Here is a 17,581-nt window from a genome sequence, read left to right as displayed (position 1 = left end):
AAAGTAAATGTTTGATTAGTCACAAGTGAAGCTGGGGAATGCGCGCCCCCTTCTCAGGACTCCAGGGTCCCCCTGGGGGTCGTGCCCCACATCTTGAAGACCTCTGTGCTTTGTAGTATACATTAGGAACCTATAGGTAAGTTTAATATGCCAGTCAAGAGTATACCATTTTCACCACAAGCACTTTACCCATGCTGGGCAGAGGTAAAGTGCACAGAATTCTATAGCTAGCAAAAATAGGCAGAGTCTGAGGCCGCTAAAGTCACTATTGTGCTTTGAGGAGTATAAATCAAATGCCATGCATTTGTTTTGGGCAGCCATGGAACCCTGCAAAACATGTATTCCAGCTATTGTCTAGTCCACAAATCTTCAGTATTTATTTTTCTCACAACCACACTATGCAACAGAATAGAGCTGCATAGTAGAAGTTGTTGGCCAGATCACCATACTCTATGGGTCAACATGATTAACTACCAACTACGGTCTCTTCTTGGTCCAGACAAAGTTGATAATCTGCATATTGTGTAAAGTTCTCGTTGCCGGCTGCAGCAGCGTTTGAGATATATATATATATATATATATATATATATTCACTTAAAAAACCATAGGATTCACACATGTTATAGTTAGCTGGACATTTCACTCGTAAAAAACGTTGAAATTCCCCCGTTATAGTTGATTGATTGATTGATGTGGAACTTTTATAGCGCAGCTATCGCCCTACGGGCATCTTGGCGCTTTTGACTGAAAGACAACATCAAATGGTGACAGAGGGAGAGTCAAGAAAAGAATCTGCCAAAATTAGGCAGTAGGATATAGCCAGGTCTTAAGTCCCTTGCGAAATTCAAGAAGGGAGTTACACTGTCGCAAGTTCACGGGGAGCTTGTTCCACAAGCCTGATGCTACTATGCTGAAAGATCTTCCGCCTACCCTAGTACGCTTGAATCTCGGAATCACCAAGAGACCGGCTGAGGAGGAGCGAAGTTGCCTGTTTGGTAGATAGCGAGCAAACTTGTCCTGAAGAGGGGCTGGGCCAAGTCCATGTATTGCTTTGAAAGTTATGCATAAGGACTTAAAAACGACCCTTTCCCTCACGGGAAGCCAGTGTAAGTCCTTTAGTGCTCTGGCCGACGAAGATCGGCGACGCCGATCAAGCACTAGCTTGGCTGCGGCTGACTGAATCCTCAGCAAACCTTGAAAGATAAACTGCGGAGCCCCCAGATAGAGGGAGTTGCAGTAATCGAGTCTGCTTAATACCGTGCTGCGTACCACCGTAGCACACGACTCCCTGGGGAGCAGAGGAAGAATGCTCCGAAGTACCCGCAGCAAGGCAAAGCAGACATTAGCTGACATATAGTTAGTTCAGATAACTATAACTCACGCGACTGCAATCCACTGCTGACGACGTCACATATTACATCACTCATGACATGGTCAGTGACATCACTCATGATATCACTAATGACATCATCCTTGTGATAGGGTGGCAGTCGCGCGATTTATAGTTATCTGAACTAACTACAACGGGGGAATTTCAATGGTTTTTTACGAGTGAAATGTCCAGCTAACTAACGTGTGTAACCTATGGTTTTTTTAAGTGAATTTGCAAGGTTTTTTAAATGCTAATTCCTAACTATAACGTGTGTGAAACCTATGGTTTTTTAAGTGAATTTGTAAGGTTTTTTAAATGCTAATTTATGTATATTTTTTATATATTTATTTTACAATAAACTAACTATGTATATAGTTAAAAATTGACTGTATCCTGTAATATGGAATGGCTCAGCTTTTTTTTTTTTTAATTTGGATAAAGTTGAACAGCATAGTTAATATCTCCCATAAACGTAAAGTTTTTTTTTTTTAGGTTTTTTCGCGGTGCGCGCACCAACTCCGTGTGCGCGTGCGTGCTCAGTGTGCGCATGCGTTGCAAGTCATGTGATTACGAGACACTTTATTGGTTCATAGTAGTTTCAGTTCCAGAATCTTCAAACACCACACCCACTCCCCTCATTATTTCTTCTTATTTCCTGGGAGAAGGAGCTGAACAGCTTTTCCACTACGTGAGAATGGCAGAACAGCAAACTTCTACAGAGAGTGAAGAGGAGACCTTTGTGCCACCAAGCCAGAGGAAACAAAAGGACTCATTCATATGGAAGTTCTTTACTTTTCCAGAGGGGCAGAAGGTGGTGAATGCCCCAAAAGTCACATGCACTGTTTGTGGAGCTGTCCTATCTAGAGGAGATCCCCCCCACCCCCCCCCCCCCCAAAAAAAAATACTCCTTTAGTATTTATTCTATGATGAGGCACTTCCAAAAAGTGCATCCTGTGGCTTATGCTCGTGAATCTACAAGAGCCACAAGAGAGAACCCTCCAGGAGCTCAGCCGAGCACATCTGCGGCTGCAGATTCACCTGCTTCAAGACCTCTGGATATCCACCCTCTGTTCCAGAAGGTTCATATATGGTGCAATGTGTGCAATGTTCTCTTTTATGGTGAGAGCAGCATCAACTTTAGAGATCAAAATACAGCAGCACACATGCTCCACCCCATAATTTCCCTTTTTTTTTGTTCCTGTTGAACAGTTTCATTCCCTGTTTTTTTTTGCTGCTCTAAAAAAATATACAAAATTCTTAAACTAAAAAAACACAACAAAAAAAACCAGTTCTTTTCAGAACTCACCAACATCTAAACACTTAAACTTGATTTTTAATTCGATTTTTTTGCCACCGTGCGCACACCCCGCAAATTTTTGAAAAAGAAATAAGAGTTTTCACCCTTCGGGGTCCTTCAGGGACCCCCCCCCCCCCCCCGACAAAGGCTAGGGGGTCAGGAACTCTACCCTGCCCCCTTTTCACGTTCTCCACCTTTGTTTTTCACTGCCACACACAAAATGGCGTCCGACACTTCCTGATTTTGACCGATTCGAATGTTGACTGACATCTAACCACCAAACAGAATTACGTTCTAGCACGGTGCGCGCCTATAGGTATTTATGTACTTTTAACTGCAATTTTCTCAGAAACTACTGAACAGATTGACACCATATATGCAAAAGGCACTTCCATGACAAGAGGACTACCTCTTTGCCAAATTTCAAGTAATTCTGTTCAGCCGTTCGGGCTGTACCTTCGACTAAAGGTCCTATGGGGAAAACGGGTTTTGGGACCCCCCCTTTTTTCTCAGCCCCAGCTTGACGAATCACCCAGAGACTTTCAGGGTAGGAGCTGAGCGCCCCATTAGTTTTGAAAATTTCACGAAGATTCGTCAATCGGAGCCAAAGTTATTCAAAATAGAATTTTCAGATTTCCTATGGGAACTCGGTCCTAACGATAACTATCTACTGGCGACCGCCAGTAGATTATATATATATATATCAAGGCTCAGTGGGGTATCCAATGCAAGCAGCACTCGAACACAGCTTAGCTTTCCCCCCCAAGTAAAGCTTTATTTGGTATGCAGACAGCTTTCCTCAGTCAATCTCCCAAGGCACACGACCACAGCCTTACGCGTTTCGTTTGCACTTCCTCAGAGGCATCGGTCGAAAGAGGCATGACGGGCCACGCCTCCCACTTTATACCCAATCACACGCTGCCATTCAGCTGCTCCAATGAGACTGTATGCAAAGGTTTCTGGGATGCGTAGTCCGTAATACAGTCCACTGATGGATGCCTCTTAAATTAATGCCAATTAAAAGCTCCACATGAGCCCCAAGGAAAGATGTGCCGCTGATCCACAAGACTCGTTTCATTTCGGAATTACATATGGAGACTCCATGACCCCCTTAGTCCATGGGGTGGTGCATGCTTAGCGGCTGGACGGCCGCTTGTAATATCAAGGCTCAGTGGGGTATCCAATGCAAGCAGCACTCGAACACGGCTTAGCTTTCCCCCCAAGTAAAGCTTTATTTGCATACAGTCTCATTGGAGCAGCTGAATGGCAGCGTGTGATTGGGTATAAAGTGGGAGGCGTGGCCCGTCATGCCTCTTTCGACCGATGCCTCTGAGGAAGTGCAAACGAAACGCGTAAGGCTGTGGTCGTGTGCCTTGGGAGAATGACTGAGGAAAGCTGTCTGCATACCAAATAAAGCTTTACTTGGGGGAAAGCTAAGCCGTGTTAGAGTGCTGCTTGCATTGGATACCCCACCGAGCCTTGATTATATATATATATATATATATATATATATATATATAATCTGGGTGGTGCATTTATCTTGGTTGATTGTAGCTGCCCTAACCACGAGAGAACGGATATGCCAGGACTGAGTCCCTCTTCAGTGGTCTCGAAAGGTCACTGTGAACAGTCTTGGACATGGTAGAAGCGAGTATTACTAGCGTGTCTAGCCTACTGGATGGCAGAATCTGGGTTTTAGGTTCTTTTTTGCACCTGGTAATGAACGGCTGAGTATTTGCAACATCTGTAGATGCATCTTAAGGCCTGAATCCTGCCCATAAAGTTTTAAGACCTCCCTCTGTTGCGGGGTAGAGAATTCCACATCTGTGGTCAAGACATCTGCATACTTATGCTCCGTGCTACCAATGTTATTGCACAACTGAACCTTTTTGGATCAAGGTTTTGTATACAAGGTTACTAGTGGTGTCAAAAGGGGTAGCCCTGCTTCGTTGACACTGCACCCGATGTGCCATAGGAGTTCAGATTCTAACATGAGAATCCTTTGATTTGGTAAACACCCGCCTAGACAGAAAATCGGGGACAAAAGCCCATCTGGAGTACCTTTCCTTTAGGAACCACCAATGGATCTTGTCAAATCCTTCTTGGCATGGACCAAACAAATTGCCACCATTTTAGAATGCCTTCAGTTTTCCCTGAGCAAGCTTCACCTGGGATGAAACTATCCTGATAGAGGATGATAAGACTGTTCAATTTATTAGCCAGAATCCCCCTTAGGTGGTTTGGCACTTACATTGAAGGAAAGTGCCAATGGGGCATGCATAATTGAAGATCCTGCCTGGTTTAAGCAAGGACAGAGGACTCCTTTATAGATGGTGTTGTTGCCTCCAGGTCACCTATCAAGTTGAAGAGGCACAAAGTAGAATGCCAGTGTGTGGCTGAAATTTTAAAACAGAGGAGTGTATCCATTGAGGACAAGGGATTACTGAAATTCTAACTGTGCAATAGCAGCTATTAACTTAGTTATCCAGATAGGTTTTTCCTAGACTGTCAGCCTAGGAAGAGGGGTCCATAGAGTCCGTAGGCGATTTGGGAACACAACCAATTTAGAAATATTTATGAACCAGTCCTTTATTAAAAACCAGGAACAATCTTCCCAGCAAGACTATTTCTTCGGATAACGATGGCAACCTAGTGAAAATGGCACGAGCCGCGATACAAGTCTAAATTTTTCAAGCTTGGCACTGCACCAACTATACATAGGAATATTGAAACCACTAAAATCTGAATTAATGTGGATATCAAACCCCCTCTACACGAGGAAATTGTTAATCTCATCTGTTAGTTAGCACTTTGCTTGCAATTCTGGGGTTTCTTCCAGTTCATGGCCGAGGTGAACTGCTTTGGCAGGTATGGTTTGTCAAGCTATGGCAGGGAAGAATAGGATAGTGGGCCACAAGAGCTTCTGCCTGAACCCCTAAACATCGTATGCCATTGGTTGGGTCTGCATGGTGGTCAGAGCTGCTGTAGCCACCTCAAGATTTGTCAGCCAGGAAAGCATTATCTGCTTATCTTTAGGGCCAGAGTGTACCAAAGAAAAAGCCCCCCACCCCCAAAACAGGGAGTTGTCTCCTGGACTCATGTCTGGGGTGGATGAGCATCAGGTGAAGCAAAGGGCCATTTTCTCTTCTGCCTGCCACCAACAGATATTTCCTGGTGGTGAAAAGATAAAATGAATGCTCTTTATCAAGTCATCTCCTCCATGTTGGAGAGAGGGTCTGACGACTTTACTCCAATGGACCCCTACACCTTCAGGCAGTCCGATTATGGCTCAGTGGAAGAGCTACCACTGTCAGAAAACCGTTTCCCCAGACACAGAATTAGTGGTCAGACCACGGATTTAGCAGGCAGAATATGGTCACGTTTGTAACTGAACATTCTGCCCTACAAACTAAATCTAGTCCATTTTGTCCAGCAACGATTATTAGTTTAGTGAGGAGGTATTGCTCGACCAGGGCCGGCCTTAGCACTGGTGGCGCCCTGTGCAACGTTTGTGGGCGGCAGCCACCCCCCCCCCCCCCCCAACTGCCATGGATTCCTGCACTATCACCATTTGACAGTGCCCCGCAAATCTCCATAACCACAGTCTTGGGATTCATTTAGTTTTATAGTGCCACCTCATTCCAGATTAAGAAGTCAATACTTTACATCACACGCATGACGGACAAGTGTGTGTGTAGATCAGTATATAGGTAATGTTACATAATACAGACCTACAAGGAGTAGGAGTCACATGTCATCCATACTGGTAGGCAGTATAGAGTCCTTGAACTGGAAAAGCACAAATTCTGAATTTAAAATATAACCCCATGGTTACGGGTTTCTTCAATGATAAGAATTGATTTCTACCCAAATGAACCCCTTTTGCAATATTAGGGGGAGGGGGGGGGGGGGGGGGGGGGGGAACGGGACGAAAGACTGGGCAAAAATATAGCTCTAATATTTTCCTTGCAGTTTGCATGCAGCTCTTTGATGGTAGTTAGTAGCTTACTGCTCTATTAGGATTTTAACTTTTAAACTGCAAGTAACAAAAGGATCTCCGACAAAAGTAGTAACCCATTGACCCATTTATATTATATGCACTTTGATGTGAATGAGATAGCAGCAGGCATATTAACCCTCTGCATTATGAGGAGTCAAAACTTCACTAAACAAAGCTCCAGTCTCTCTCCAGGAAAAACATTAAATCACCGGAGATGTCGTTTATTGAGGTCTGAAAACTGCTGGGACAAAGTACGCGGCATCAGGAGCTTTGGAAAGGATGAACATGGCGCCTCCACCCAAAGTCAGCACCCGGTGCGGTGGCACCAAACGCACAGCCCAAGTGCCGGCCCTGTGCTGGACATAAATTGGCTTAAGACTAAACTAATCTTCTGCATAGGCCTTCTTGTACTGAATTATTCAATTGTTATCCATCCCAGCATCCCACACTCCTTCCCTTTTACTTCAGATTTGCTCCAGTTTGTTACTGCACTGTTTGCACCGCAAACCCAATAGGTGCACTTAGAGTTGTGTGGCAAAGTAAGTCCCAGTCACACCCACACTTGAATATCCAAGCACGGTCCAACAATTCATTTCACAGGAGTTCGCAACCATGAGGTGGAACATGCTAAACTCAGTTACTTGTGAGAGACTGGAGGGATTGTTAAATTAGCCCAACCCTCCATCAGTTATGATTAGGTATGCACACGAGTCATTCTATCAGAACATTAAGTGTGCCACCCAAAGACTCACCCAAGAGAACACAACGCGCTCACTGGAGCCAGTATGCTGCTAGAAGTGTTTATTACTAGAAACACACAATACATGGTGACCCAGTATGAAATCTACAACCAAGTAGGATTTATAATACCGTAGCACTTAGAACAAAACCATGTTCACCAGAAATTCATGTGCGGTACAAAAAGTGCTCAAGACCAGTAACTGGCAAGATTCAGTGAATTACCTTAAAGATAAATACAATTATGGTCATACACGTGCTCTCCGCAAGCTTTTATGCATTTAGCCTTGCCTGTCCAACTCGTCCATCACAATTAGATGGAGCCATGCTGCAGAGGTGGCAGATAACTTGGCATAATTAGTATACAGACGTGAGTGCTGCAGTGCACATGCTACAAACTAACTTTTGCATGCATGCTGGCTGTTCGTCTCCTCCGCTACGTTCTTTGCCTCAGTATGATGAATGCCATCCAACTGGGGATAAAAGGGACCCACCAGCCAGTTGAGTGGTGTGTTGTTTACAACAAAGTCCACCATATTATCCAGTGAACCCTTCATTTTGTCCAATTGTCCTTTAGTGGTCGCAAGAACGTGGTCAGATATTTCTCTGACCGAGGAGGCCAAGTGGAAGTTCTTGTACAAATCGCCAGCCATTGCGCTCATGTGGTGAGCCTGTTCCTGGATGTTGTGGGGCAGGCCATGTATACTGGACACTAAGGTGATGCAGGTGGTCTGAAGATGTTTTGTAAGGCTGCGGGCAATCGCCAGGGTACGAGACTCAACATCCTGGGAAAAAAGAAAAAACAAATCAAGTACTTGAACAAGGCTACATGCCAAACTGCCTATACTAGCATCAGTTTAAGCACAGGAATGTAGTCACAGCAGCTCCTTGCAGGGTTCTGCAGAACTTCAGTTCAATGCACACAGCTGCAGCAACAAAGCGACAGTATAAATAGCACTACATCCCCGCACAACTAATTTTAAACATAAAGGCAGTAATCTGGAGCTCAGACAAGTGCAGATTTACCTCTGTGCCGTTACACTCCTCGCCATAGTTTTGACCCGTGCTTTTGCTCCATGCCAACAAAGACTGATAAAGCTTTTCTTGGGCATCATGCAGCTTCTGGTTGGCGCTATCCATGTTATTCCGTGCATATTCCATCTAAAGAAGAAAGTGCATTGATGCCTTGTGTTACAGATCAGTAGTTAACAGATAAACAGTAAGAAAGTAACCAGAGTACAGTCAATGTGGATAGTTTACCACTGCAGTACCAATAAGAAATCCCACATTGCAAGTCCAGTTTTGTGCCCATTTTGAAAGCTGTCTAACGGGTCTGATCGAAAGGAAACTACAGCAGGCATGGAACACAGAAATGTTTAATGCACATTTCCAACCCCACAGAGTTGGAACAAAAGTGGCATAAAAAAATAAATAAAGGTACGGACTTTCAGCACAACACTAGACACAACTAAACAGCGAGGGATAAGCGCAGTGGCAATGCTTTTCTTACCAGGGCAACTGTATGGTGGAGGTGAGAAATTGCTTCCTGGCTCCTGGATTTTGCATCACTCAATCGGGCTATGGCTTGCTAGAAGGCACGCTTTCGAACTTTGCTCGACAAGGATCCTATTCGAATATAGTAGTTTGGCTTCTGAGCCCCATCTTCAAAGCCTTGCACACATGCAGCTTCAAACAAAAGCAAACTATTAGGTACTTAAGTTAGGACCACAACCTACCAACCCAATACACTTCAAACCATACTTATGCATTAAGGAAGTGTAGATAATAATGTCCCGCAATCAGAGTAACCATTACAAGTGTGATGGGTGCACAGTGTGTGAAGTGCAGTATGATTAGGGAACGAAAAGCATCAGCTCCCCAGCCCCTTATAAAACACCAACTAACTTGAGCAAGTTATGTCACGTGTTAGAAGGGTCATTTGCTTGTTGGAGAACTATGTAACAGGACAACTTTTAGTAACCTGCCTTGGTAAAAGAAACAAGAAGCTTTTGTACTCCATTTCAAATGTGTACGTAAATGAAAAAGCCAAACAAACACCATTCATACCGCAAAACAAACTCAATTGTTTTGTGCATTGCGTAGTACCACTACTGAAGTCTAAAGTATTTTATGCGTTTCCTGAGAACGCAAGTCCGTCAGCCATGAAAGGCCTCAAACTTATACTAAGTAACTCATAGGAGATCTTTGCTGCATCCCACCCACAATCAGAGCGTAGCACCTGCAAGTTACACAAGGGTCTCTGCAATAACCAAATTAAACCACCACCCTATCCTACTGGGGTGGTAACCTGGAAAAATGTAGGTTTATATGTAGTGCATTACAAAAAAAAAAAAAAACTTCAATTTCGACACCATGTAAGCACAGTGCAGCTTATGTTATGTACAGTTTAACAAAAATTCCACCACACAAGATCTGGGCTTAAAGTGCTACTTTTTATTTAAAGCAATAGAGCACCCAGTGGTGTAATGTAGACCTTCAGGAGGAAAAATGGACGGGTGGGGGTTACATATTCCAAGGAAGCCGACAAGCTGGTTATGCTGCTGGGGGCACGCTAGGAGCTTCAGATTAAGGAAACTCCTTGCCGCACACTAAGCAGATCGCCGGGAATTCTACCGGATTGGGGGTAGAGGAAGGTAGACTGGTGGGAATCCATGGATTGTGCTGCACAGGAAGATGCTAATGGAGGGTGTCTAGAGGGAAGACTATTTAAGTTCTTGGGCTTTGTGGCATTTTATGGGCAGAAAAGAGCCTCTGAAGACAAACTACGTGTCTGAGGACAAGTTAGAATGGTTTTAAGAGCCAATAGAATGTGGTCTGAAAATAGGCAGGAATGTGCCAGAAAGTGTTCAGTGCAGGAATGGGATGTTGACATATGGTGGGAAAAGAGCAAGTTGAAGTCTAGGAAGATGAGGCCCGGTAGGGAGTATATAAACTGAGTAGAGGAGGGAAGGCCAGTGAAATTTGTGCGCCAACTAAAGGCTTATGTCTGAAGTGGACTGTGGATCAAATGACACTTTTCAGCCTGACCAACTGTGGCAACACAAGGACTAGCCAAGGGCCCCCGGAGAGCTAAGAGATAAAAATGTGATGGCAAAGTGGGCAGCAGCCAACACCAAGGCTCCATAGCCAGCCCTTTCCCTGCACAGTAGGCCCTTAGAGAGTCCATTCACCACCACAAACAGGATGCAACACAAGATGTTTATATTTGAAGTTTTTTTTTGTATTGTCGGTATCCTAGACAGACTTACGGGGGACTAATTAAACGAATCCTCAGATGTACTCACCCAACTCTTCCTCTGTCAGTGGGAGATACTGGTCTATTAGAGTCTCTGATTTGGTGAGTGCAGAGTCTACACCATTATTCACAATTTGAACCACATGGCTGCCTAGCACGGTGTTAATACTGCCATGTACAACAGACTTGGTCATTTCCACGCTCTCATGAACAGCTTCTTTGGTCTTGTCGACCACACCGGTGATTGTATGCACCACAGTATCTCTGGCACCCGTTACTGTAATGGATAAGGCTTCTTTGGCACCATCAACCATATCGGAGGCTTGGGACACAATCTATTGAAAAGTACAAGAGCATAAAACTTCAAATGTATTTCATTCAATGTATAGCTTAAGCATATAAAAAATTGCCTGAATAGGAAAGTTCTCAATTACAAAAGTACGTATAAGGATTGAAATAAGCTGCACAGCATGAAAGTTTAGTATTAGTAGCAGCAAGTTAAAGGAATTGTCAACTACAGATCCAGATAAAGGGCATGCAGTCAGTATTGCTAACCATACATAAATACTACCATCATGCATCTGTATTGTTGAAACTATTACCTTGTCTGACGGCTGATGCAATATTGGTAGCTTCTCTTCTAGCTTATCAAGACCCATACATGCATAGTTGTTCGCCACTGCAACTGAAAACATTGAATATTAAGTTTTACAGTTAAAGCCATTCAGTTTGTATAGAGTTTGAATGAGCACTTGTTTACATGCCGCTGCCTGCCTCTACCCAAATTACTTAGATTGAGGGTGCAATGAGAGCGGGAATTTCATGTATAGGTAGACCGTTCGGATCTCACTGTCACGAGTACGATTCAGAGGAACCAAATAATGACTCCAATTGAGGGGGGGGGGGGGGGGGCGCAGTAGATTTACTTCATTGCATATACACAACAGTATGCAAACAAACAGAGTAGTTGTAAACAGAGGGAGGGTGCACATTGCTCTACCTATCAGTAGCTCTCCTGTGTGCATTCTAGCCTCCCAAGTTGAAATTTTGCTTGGTTAAATCAGCACATGTATGACAATTGTGCATTCTCAGAACACTTCAGCTGATGCTTAAAGAAAAATGGCTGGGTTTCCAAAATCTTTTTAAAGTTGAATTTTGACTGAATCATGTGCAAAGACTTATCACCGATATGATTACTCTTGTGCCATGGGCACTACAGCTAGCATATACTACCTACGTGTAGGCATTCCAAATTGACAAAACCTTTTTCCCCCCGTTTGATGCACGGAGGTGATCACTGCTGCGAATCTTGGACCCAGTGGTCACCAACGTGATCTTGTCCAGTGTAGCTACTATTAGAACTGTAATATTATTAACTTGCAATGATTTTCGCTCAGCAGCTCAGATTACATAAAGGTTGAATTCCTGCCCTAGCCCATACCTCCAATGCCACCTGTGTTGCCAGCAACTGTCTAACACCCTGTCCACATACAGAAAAAGCTTGTGCGATCGCGCTCAGACACTCCTTTTCCAACGGTTATGTCAGGCGATTAGAACCCAGTCGTTGATGACCGTTAGATGTGTGGGCCAGTAACATCCCGCAGGGAGATCCCGCCATTATGTAGAGTCTGCAGCACTTGTCTGGGATGACACTTTCCAATCTTAAATCAAGGAGGGTACATAACTTACTAGCTCTTAACATTTAATGCAGAGCTAGTTGTGAGCTCACACCATGCCCACCACAATGTCGAAACCAATCCGGTAATTCCCCCTTACTGATCAACTAATCCATGTCTCAAGGAAGGCTAAAAGTTGAAGCTGCATCACTGACTTCCTGCCGTCAAAACGCAACTTTTTTGTAATGGTTCCTTCTGAGACAAGCTTCCCAACACGAAGAGCACTTCTCCAGAGAAGATGTTAGGCCTACACCTCAAACGGACCCGTCTGCTCGTAAAGACTGGTAGGGTACAACGAGCAAAGACATTTAACAAAAATGCCAACATTTCAACAAAATCAATATGCAAAGGGGAATCTGGATGGTAGCGTTACAGACATTACTTAAAAAGGAACAACACTAAAAACTTTCAGACTCTTCCGTAGTCAATCATTACATTAACATTTATCTGAAGTCTGTCAACTTTTAAGTCGCAATACTTTAACATACTGCTGCATCCGGCATCAGAATAGCTATGCCACAGCAAGCCTACCATGGGGAAATGCTAAAAGTGCAGCTACCGCCCTTCAAGTGGCTTACATCGCTACTTTCAAGGGATGCAGTCACAAATTGGAATAGTAGGGCGAGTAAGACAGTTTACGAACTGAAGTCCATCTGCAAACCCAGACTAAGCATGGTTAATTTAACACCGAGTGAAAGAAATTTGAACCTCGAGCAACAGCACTGCATGTAACATTTTAACGGGGGGGGGGGGGGGGGGGGGTGGGCAATAAGCAGCCTTTAGCTTCACTTACTCTGAGGCTCCATCTTTTGAAGTATTGGTTTGGCGCTCGTTATCGCCACGTTAGTGACGGTCAGTACTCCCATTTCTGCCACTTCACAGACCGACCTCAGGTAGGGATGGTTCTCCTTTGTGTTGGCGTAGACGGAGGACACCATGCCATAGGTGGAGCTAATAAGGGGGAAGCTGATCACGCGTGACACCACATTCTGTTTAAGAAACAAACATTGCAAGTCATCTGTAAAAAAAAAGTCACTGGTTTTTACTTAACTCAAAATAAAAAAGTAAATTAATAAACCCAGCCATTACCTGTGGATGCTCAGCTGCTAACGAAGACATCGTGGTATCGCAAATCCTATTGAACGGATAAAAGATTAGCAAAGTAACGAGAAAGCCACAGTAGCAACTACTACTTATCACCAGTAATACACATTAGCAAAGGAACGAGAGAAACCAGACAACTACCCACAGAAAAACCATGGTCTTGGGAGACACTGAAAAACATTAAATTGATAAAAGCTTAACACCTTCGAGTTTATTGCCCAGCTTTGTGACAGACTTCGAGCGAAATCAAAAGCCAGGGATGCACAGGCTCATTTACCGTTTAAGCAAATAGGTCACGTTTTCAACATGCGACAGTAAAACAGGGATTTAGTGGTTTGCCGCGTTCTCTTTACCTATATCTACATGTGCTAGCTATAACAAGCCTTAGTGTTGGTCCCCTCCCTCAATCGGATCATAAACGCTCCTGGGCTGCACATACGCCGTTTAGAGTGCAGCCTATCTACTTAAGAGCGCTGAAAATCAAAGCGAGGAATGGGGGGGGGGGGGTCCCATCAAAGGGGCGTAACCAACGCAATTAAAGGCGTGGCTTAAACACACGTAAACTGGAAATTTACGCGTAGGGTAGTGTACCGCCCGACTGGGATTTTGCTGCTTCTGTGAATGCAACCAGATATACAATATCACAAGTAACATACAACAAGCCAGGACCAGGCAGGCAACTAGAGCCAAATTTCGGGGGGGCTGAAAAAGATTGGGGGGGGCTTAGCCTTACAGCCATAGGCAGAGTGGCTGTAAAGAAGGGGTGAAAACACAACAAAAGCCTCATTAACGAGTAAATGGTCGTTTAAAGACCTGTGAAGTACTCGGGTGCGGCTGCAATTAGACGGACGCCAGTCCGCGAGGCTGTATCAGCCGGGCTGACACACATGGGGGGGGGGGGGGGGGGGGGGGGGGCTCAAGCCCGGTGAGCCCAATGGGTGTTGCGCACCTGGCCAGGACTAGTCAGTTTTGTCAATGACGGTTAGTTGCCCAAGATAAATAAGCAACAACTATGGCTTTGTTGTTTAGAATATTGAAAATACTTGATTTCTGAAATGAGACTGAAATAACTATAACGAGTGTCTTTGAAGTTACACCAAAGGCAGTGAAGGGTTGCACGCAGAGTTTAGATTTATTTTTTTCGGTGAGGGCGAAAATAGCAAGCTCGATAGGGACCCGTATCAGCACCTGCTTTTAAGACCGGTCGGTGCTCAGCAACAGCAGGACACGGCCCACTTGAAACCCTGCCAGGAATCCCTGTGGAGACCTCTGATACGCGGTCACACAGGAAGAGTGCAGCGAGCGCCCCCTACTACCCGCTTAAAGTTAACGAGTGAAGCCTCTAAGCGCTAGAGGAAAATGTTGCAGCGCGTATATCAAAAAATAAATAAATCACCACTTCTTCCAGAGGGGACGAAATCCTTGCGCTAACACTACCTAACGGGGAGAAATACCACCTACATCCCGGCGATTTAAGGCGTCGAAATATCAACCCCTCCCCAATTCACCTTGCTCACCACCACAGCTTCCAGACAAAAACGTTCTGCTATCAAGTATGATGCGCGACCGTTATTTATGCTTCTGCGCTTCTCGCGAGACTGCAGCTTAGCCCACTCTGTGACAGCACAGGAGCGTCATAGAGGCCGTAGTGTAATCGTACGTCACGCGCTGCCTCTAGGAATTCCCACCTGCTTAATCCCCTCCCTCCCACGAAGTTTAAAGACAGCTGTTAAGTACGTCGTTGCATTCAACTGCATGCAAAAAGCTATTTTTTTATGCTAATATGTTAGTACTGATCCCTCTCGTCTAATTTTCACAAGTAGGCTGTCGCTCAGCCACAAGGAACGTGATAAAATGGATTTATGATGCAGTTAAAGTTGAAATGGGGGCGGCACTCCAGCGGGCACAGCGGCAGGGTGCCACAGACAGCAGCACGGGCCCGGAGGACACAGGGGCGGCTGGACGACGGGAGGACCTGAGGCCTAGCCGGGCACGGAGCAGCGCCGGCCTAGACTGGAGGCGAAGCGTCTGGGGCGCCTGCGGGCGGAGGCGGCGGCCCAGCATCCACTTCGGAGTCGGGGGCCACCTGGCTGGTGGTAGTCGGGGACGGACGGAGGGCCGGTCTGGTCGGCCGCCATCTACGCAGGACGACGGACTGAGGCCCGCAGGTGAGATGGCCGGCGGCGGAGAGTCCGTATCCGAGAACGGAGGTGCGGGGGCGACGCCGGGCCCCCAGAGGTGCGACTGCTCTTTGCCCGCGAGCTGCTGAGGAAGTGAAGGCGCCACGCGACAACCGAGCCCCCAGGTGCGAGGAGGAGCCGGGAGGTGACCGAAGGGGGGGGGTCGGAGCGGACGGGCCCCGCTGCCTTGACAGCGGGACGGGAGCGGGCGGGGGCGGCCGCCACCTTACCCCACAACAGGGGGGGAGAGACCCCCAAGAGTCGGAGAACACTTGCGGCCGCTGCCTGCCCCCCCTCAGAGGCCGCTTCGGTGAGAGGTACAGGGGCCCACGGACGTTGCCACTGGGACGGGCTCCCCCAGCAGAGGGGGTGGACGGCGCCGAACACGAGGGTGGGCCGTGCATCCCTCCAGCAGTGGCCGGGGCCTGCAGCGGGCGGAGCGCTGCGGAGAACAGACTTCGGGGGCCTGACCGGCGGGTTTGCGGCCTGATTCCTGGTGCCACGCCAGGAGGGACGATACGACGGTGAGCCCACTGGAACGATGGCGACCCAACGGAGTAAAGGTAAAGACAAGGCACAGAGCAAGTCGCTGCAGTAGTTGTTCGTCAAGCCCCGGGGGGGGGGGGGGGGGGGGGGCGGCTCCAGAGACTCAGACGACCGCGGCTGAGGCGACGCGGCCGAAGGAGGCCGGGGACGACGGGGAGGAACCGATCACCAAGGCGTTCCTCATGTCGCTATTTGCGGAACAACGGGAGGACTTCAAATGCATGAAGCAGGAACTCGCTATGGAGGGACCTGGATGGTATGGGGGAGAGAGTGCAAGAGGTGGAAGACAGGATGGATGCACAGGACACGGAGCTCTCCCTAGTACACCAGAATCTTTTCTACGCCTCCATGACCAGCAGGTGGACATTCAAACACGCCTGGAAGACTTGGAGAACCGGTCGAGACGGCACAATATCCGCATCAGGGGGGTGAAACGCAACGCCGAAGAGGGGGATGTCTTCGCCTTCACGCGTGGGCTCTTTAACCAGATTCTAGGTAGGCCGGCGGACACGGCGCTCGTTTTGGATAGGGCCCATCGGGTGGGCCTCCCCCGCCCGGATAATGCCCTGCCGGCCGACATCCTGGTCTGTCTCCAGGACTACAACACGAAGGAGGAGATCCTCCGCAAGGCCAGGTCACAACACCCCATCACCTTTCAAGGTTGTCTCCCGGTTCTCTATCAGGATCTTTCCGCTCTGACCCTACAAAAACGCAGAACCTTCCGCCCTGTCACGGAAGCTCTCCGTCAACGGGACATTAAATACTCCTGGGGTCACCCGTTTCGTCTTATCTTTCGGCACAATGACCGGCTGTATCAGCTTCGCTCCCTGACGGAGGCGTGCAAGCTATTGGACATTGACTGCCCGAAGGAGGAGGAGGGTCAGGTAGCGGGCTCTCAGAAAGCCGGTGGCCCAGGCTCAGGTTGGAGCCAACTGAAGCAGCGGCGCAGGGGTGCCAGAGGGCGGAGGCCCCCCCCCGAGGAGATTGCCCAGGGATGTCAGGAGGCCCTAGCCTCGGTGGCAGAATCGTTGGCGCCAAAGGTCGAAGCCCCTTGAGGGGGGCCGCCGGAGAGAGGTGATATGGTAGTTCCCTTTTGGTTTACACTGCCCCTCAGCTCGCTGGGGAGTCATTGGCGGGCACAAGAGTGGGCGGGCGGGGGAGGGGAGGCTCTCTGGGACGCCACGTTTCCCCCTTTGACATTGAACATTCCGATCTTCCCTGGAAGATGGACTTTTGGTTCGCCTCATACTGTTGGGGAGAGGGTGGGTGGATGCGCGGGGCCAGTTGGGGATTTATTCTTTTCTATTTCTTTTCTTCCTTTTCCTTCTCTCTTCTGGGTCGGGCTCGAGGGGCGGTGGTTGGACGGCTCGGGCACACTTCGGTCACCACAGGGATGCATAACACTAGCTAGC

General features: G+C 47.1%; 2 protein-coding genes across 4 annotated transcripts; both read right to left on the bottom strand.

Annotated features, from left to right (window-relative positions):
* Positions 1-7,455: 7,455 nt before the first annotated feature.
* Positions 7,456-15,055, bottom strand: LOC146866215 (perilipin-2-like). 3 transcript variants are annotated; one of them, XM_085634661.1, is made up of 8 exons: positions 14,952-15,055; positions 13,429-13,474; positions 13,133-13,328; positions 11,266-11,348; positions 10,713-10,998; positions 8,918-9,093; positions 8,434-8,568; positions 7,456-8,192 (listed from the first exon to the last, which is right to left on the bottom strand). In XM_085634661.1, exons 2-6 carry the CDS (start codon positions 13,456-13,458, stop codon positions 8,996-8,998), a joined length of 693 nt encoding a protein of 230 aa, XP_085490787.1. In that variant the 5' UTR covers positions 13,459-13,474; positions 14,952-15,055; the 3' UTR covers positions 7,456-8,192; positions 8,434-8,568; positions 8,918-8,995. The 3 variants fall into 3 exon arrangements, with proteins under 3 accessions (XP_085490787.1, XP_085490796.1, XP_085490804.1); XM_085634670.1 differs by having other exon boundaries at positions 8,918-9,110; positions 14,952-14,998; XM_085634678.1 differs by lacking the exon at positions 8,918-9,093 and having other exon boundaries at positions 14,952-14,998.
* LOC146866216 (perilipin-2-like) lies at positions 7,806-8,547 on the bottom strand. The gene is made up of 2 exons (XM_085640476.1): positions 8,434-8,547; positions 7,806-8,192 (listed from the first exon to the last, which is right to left on the bottom strand). Exons 1-2 carry the CDS (start codon positions 8,545-8,547, stop codon positions 7,806-7,808), a joined length of 501 nt encoding a protein of 166 aa, XP_085496602.1.
* Positions 15,056-17,581: the final 2,526 nt, after the last annotated feature.

The sequence above is a fragment of the Triturus cristatus genome, chromosome 2_1 (assembly GCF_964204655.1).
Source record: "Triturus cristatus chromosome 2_1, aTriCri1.1, whole genome shotgun sequence".
In the NCBI taxonomy this organism is placed as follows: Eukaryota; Metazoa; Chordata; class Amphibia; order Caudata; family Salamandridae; genus Triturus; species Triturus cristatus.
This window is presented reverse-complemented; position numbering and strand designations above follow the sequence as displayed.

What these genes read in the sequence shown, in the direction of transcription:
- LOC146866216 (XM_085640476.1), bottom strand. Translation starts at nt 8,547, where the DNA reads ATGGATAGCGCCAACCAGAAGCTGCATGATGCCCAAGAAAAGCTTTAT. An exon ending in AGGAGTGTAACGGCACAGAG is followed by an intron (nt 8,193 to 8,433) that starts GTAAATCTGCAC and finishes CTTTTTTCCCAG; the next exon opens with GATGTTGAGTCTCGTACCCT.
- LOC146866215 (XM_085634661.1), bottom strand. Translation starts at nt 13,458, where the DNA reads ATGTCTTCGTTAGCAGCTGAGCATCCACAG. An exon ending in TAGCAGCTGAGCATCCACAG is followed by an intron (nt 13,329 to 13,428) that starts GTAATGGCTGGG and finishes TTTCTTAAACAG; the next exon opens with AATGTGGTGTCACGCGTGAT. An exon ending in ACTGACAGAGGAAGAGTTGG is followed by an intron (nt 9,094 to 10,712) that starts GTGAGTACATCT and finishes TTTTGTTTGAAG; the next exon opens with CTGCATGTGTGCAAGGCTTT.